Below are 4595 nucleotides of genomic sequence, written 5' to 3'. Positions count from 1 at the left end.
AAGGGGCTTGCAGTATCGATAGGACTATGCTTGTGATAACACATGTAGCCTAGGCCTAATGTTATGTAGCCTAACCAGAAAAAAAACAGCAATTCGAAATACAGAAATGTAGGCCTGTATGCTCAAAGTAGGTCAGTAATCCCCTGGTTGCAAGTAACAAACGATGCTCCTTTTAGCCAATTACTTATCAAAACTATCTTCCCTAATAAAGATGAAGCCCATATGTACAACACACACTATGCAACAAGCCTGTCTGCTTTGCCTGTGGCACTGACTGGGATGTCTATGGACAAGATGCAGCGGCAGCGGAGACCATGGGAGTGACGCATTGCAGGTACAAACACACCAATCAGAGAGCGCGATTTCTTTCAGCTACGTCTTGTGCCCCACCACACAGTAGCAGAAAGTATTCATACGCCGCTATGTAGACCGTCGTCGATACGTTATATCATTTATATCATCGACTTTGAAACCTCAACAGCAGTCGTACATGTGTATGGAAGTGGATTTTGCATTTTTCTTACTAACTACTGCTTTGTTCAAAAGCGTTTTAAGTGAATTTAGTAACTGAGGAAATAGGAAGTTGGCGGAGTAATACTGAAAAGAGGAGGAGTTTGGGATCGCCGTTAAAGGCGAGTCCAGTTGCTTCTTTGCCAGTGTGTTCATAAAGATTGTCAGTCCGGAGAGACTTTGGTTTGTAACGGATTTTTTGTCGTGATCCAGCCACTGCAACTACATCAAAATGGTAAGAAACAGAAGATTATACTTTCCCTCCGCTCAAGAATAGGTTCAAAGAACATTCAGCAATGTTTTTATTTTAAATGTGCGTAATTATTTTCTAATACAACTAAACGTCAGCAGTGGTTAAACTGAATTGAACGGTGCGCTGTAATGGTGACTACCGCAGTGCCTGTCGAATAAATTACAGTTTATGAGGTGCTAGAAAAATAACGTTTACAAAGCTATCGTTAGCTAAACCTGCATTGGTCTGAATGAAGGCATGAACATCCGTGTTACGGACATTAGCGTAGTCACATTTCAGACGGTTTTACTAGCGTCTATTTCCCTAACAATTTTTTTTAATTCAAACTCAACGGCTTTGAAAGGTGCCTAATGTAGGATTTGCTAAATTGCGATGGTGTCGGATCAGTTATGCGTTTTCCCTAATGCTGGCCCCGCTTACGGTTAGCCGCTGATAGAGATGTAGTATCCGACTGCTGTCAGCTAGCTTACTTTAGCTCTTCCTAGCTAACATTTACCGCCAAATTGTAAGCATGGACGATTGTAAGTCATCCATTGTCCATGGCAACGTTCCGTCATCGAAAATATAAATGTAGACGGATCCAACGTAGGATCTGTGCATTAAGTCTTACATAATTTCTGTATTTCGCCTTAATTTGGTAACCAGACCGGTTTGAAAATGCCTCGGTTTTGTGTAGTTGTACCATAAAAGCTGCTGTCATAGCCTTCATAGTAATATGGAGTAGTAACCAGCTGTAGAAAGATGTGAATAAATGGGCGGCCCTAACTTTTGGGCCCTCCATTAAGAATTCAGATCATTTAAGCTTGGAAGACCTAATTCTGAATATGTATGCTATTAGACACCTTATTTCTTTCTTCTTTTCTTTTACAGGCTGATCAACTTACAGAAGAGCAGATTGCTGGTAAGACATGCTGCATTGGTCTGCTACCTTTCTCATATCCTGCAAAGCGGCCTGCGTTATGGATCCTTGCATCCCCTGCAGTGGATTTATACTTTTGCCTTTTAAGGCATTCCACAGGGCGGCCTACTGGTCATAAAACAGGAATGAATGAAACGGCTGTTGCTTGCTGTCTCTGGAGTGCAGAAGGACTCCCTCATGGAAAACTTTGCATTTTCATGGTTGCCATGTAATAAATGATGTAATCTGGAAGGGTTGCGGCAGTGGCTTTTTACATGCTATGCATGACAAGTCCTTTGAACTGGGCGTGTTCTCATTACTTAGACTGATTCAACAACAATTGCAGTAGTAACTTGTTCTGCTGGTATCCTAAGATGAGACCTAGATACTGTAGTGTAAGACGTGTAATCTCTTTCATGCATTGCTGTCAGTATGCGCTCAGGGAAACTTGTGTAATTTATACAGAATCCTGAAAAGTGGCAATTTTGTAGTAAATTCCCCTAGAATATCTTCCTGTTTTTTGTGCACTATTATTCAGACTATGTCCCTGGTTTTACAATATAGTCTTACTCATCGCTGCATTCCATTATTTGTATTGGTACATCTTTGCCTTATCTTTTACTGACACCTGGCAAATTTTGAGCTGTCCTTTAGTAGAAATGGCATGTTGTGACACGCACCAACATGTTCAGTTGACTTGGGAATATAAGCAGGAATTCAAAGCACTGCAGTGAAGTGGGTTTTTAATGGCCTGTACCAGAGGAGAAGAGTACCGCCCCCCCACCATGTCATACAGTTAATGCTTTACCTTCTTTACAAAAGGGTGTTGCCCTGTGTCTTAGACCCTGCAAAAGGCAAGGCATGTTGACACACTCAAGCTGCCTCATGACACTACTCACATTGGCCTCATCACACTTGATGAGAGTCATCGTTCCTCATCTGCTCCAGCAAAAGGCAAAGGCTGTCATTGGCTGCTGGTTTACCCTGCTGCTTGGTCTCGTGGTTGCTGTCCTTGTTTAGCCAAAAACCACTGCAGTTGGAACTGAAAACAGAAGGGTTCATTATACTGTTGCTAGTTTATAACCCAAACACGAGTTATGTAATGGCCTTTTTAAGTGTTGAGCTAATTTGAGTTGTGGCTCAGTGTGATTGGCACTGAAGGCTAGTACGACGGGTTTGTTTTATGCAAGGTAGGCTTACGTTATTTAGATACATGTTTCTTAGTTTTGTGTTGTGCATAACCAGCTATAGGTTGGACAACTCTTTCTTACTAAAGCAGTACATCCCCTTTTTTCTACAACCAGAGTTCAAAGAGGCATTTTCGCTCTTTGACAAGGATGGAGATGGCACCATCACCACCAAAGAGCTGGGCACAGTCATGCGCTCTCTGGGCCAGAACCCTACAGAGGCAGAGCTGCAGGACATGATCAATGAAGTGGATGCTGATGGTGAGAAGTCAATCTGGCATCAAAACCTACTGACCACACAGTAATGTGCTGGATGGAAATCCCTCAATCAGTGTTGTCTGTGTATTGTCCTCAGGAAATGGAACGATAGACTTCCCAGAGTTCCTCACCATGATGGCCAGGAAGATGAAGGACACAGACAGCGAGGAGGAGATCAGAGAAGCATTCCGTGTCTTTGACAAGGTAAATGCTGGCTAAACGCACACCTGAATATGTACAGGTTTATTTTATTTTTTTTAAATGTACTAACAGACTGTCATTTTCAGGATGGTAATGGATACATCAGTGCTGCTGAGCTGCGCCACGTGATGACAAACCTTGGGGAGAAGCTGACTGATGAGGAAGTGGATGAGATGATTAGAGAAGCAGACATTGATGGAGATGGACAGGTCAACTATGAAGGTTGGTACATGTTGTGTTTTATTTTATTTATTTTTTTAATCTTGACTCACTCATTGGATACTGAGTCACAGCTTCTAAAAACAATTTCTCCCTCTTCTTTTTTTTGCAGAGTTCGTACAAATGATGACGGCGAAGTGAAGGCCTTGTACAGATTTCGTATATAAATAATTTGCCTTTTTTCTTTGTGTAATTTATCTGTAAAATCTTAATAGCCCCCCCCTTCGTTCCTGCCCCCCTCTGCTGTCCAAAGGAACTGCATGTAAACTGCATAGGCTCTTGTCCCCATGTCCCTTTCTTTTGCTGTCATGGTGTTTTGGAGTGACGGAACAGTCATACAACCAGATGCCTGTGGAGGCCCCTGGGAGCCGGAGAACTTCGACTCTTCCCGTCTTGTGTGCTCGGGGCCCTGCCACGCATGGCGACATTGGAAACCTGTCAGCTGGTTGTCACTTGGCAACACTGTTGGCATGGAAACAATGTAGAGGAGTTTAACTCTGCATGGACTATGGACAAAGTATATATGGAAATCTCTCAGCATTGCACTACTGCAAAAAAAATGACACGGGTGTATCTCCTAGGTACTCGTACAAACTCTTTTTGTATCTGCTGTTCTATATACAAGAAAACAACTGATCTTACCATGCTTTTTAATGTTTTACTCACTTTCTTTTCTTTCTTTTTTTTTCTTTCTTTTTGAATGACCTCTGGTCATGCCTCAAATAATCCATTCCAAGTTGTATATTTTTGTTTTCCAATAAAATTTACAATCTACCCGGATTTGAAAATTGTCTTGTTTTCTCAGTTATGGAACCTTGAGTTTGTATACCCTGTAATAATTCCCATTTTTGTATTGAGGATAGGATGCTCTGTTTTGATAGGATCGTTTCTTTTTCTTGTTAGAATACATATGAACTGTTTACAATTTTAAATTGAAAAGTGTCCCCTGTTAATTCCCCCAAAGCACTGAGGAGCATCAGCCAATGCCTCTTAATGTTCAGATCAGCTCAACTCAAATCCGTGTTGTCATTAAAATAAAAGCACTGAGTGGGATCAAAGGCTTCTATTT

The 4595-nt window shown here is 41.7% G+C and overlaps 1 protein-coding gene across 1 annotated transcript; it reads left to right on the top strand.

The window, feature by feature from the left end:
• The first annotated feature begins 612 nt into the window (after nucleotides 1-612).
• On the top strand, nucleotides 613-4306 carry calm2a (calmodulin 2a (phosphorylase kinase, delta)). The gene is made up of 6 exons (XM_080036479.1): nucleotides 613-745; nucleotides 1634-1664; nucleotides 2966-3109; nucleotides 3204-3310; nucleotides 3394-3529; nucleotides 3639-4306. Exons 1-6 carry the CDS (start codon nucleotides 743-745, stop codon nucleotides 3665-3667), a joined length of 450 nt encoding a protein of 149 aa, XP_079892605.1. The 5' UTR covers nucleotides 613-742; the 3' UTR covers nucleotides 3668-4306.
• Nucleotides 4307-4595: the final 289 nt, after the last annotated feature.

Source organism: Ammodytes marinus (assembly GCF_949987685.1).
Source record: "Ammodytes marinus genome assembly, chromosome: 11".
NCBI lineage: Eukaryota > Metazoa > Chordata > Actinopteri > Uranoscopiformes > Ammodytidae > Ammodytes > Ammodytes marinus.
This window is presented reverse-complemented; position numbering and strand designations above follow the sequence as displayed.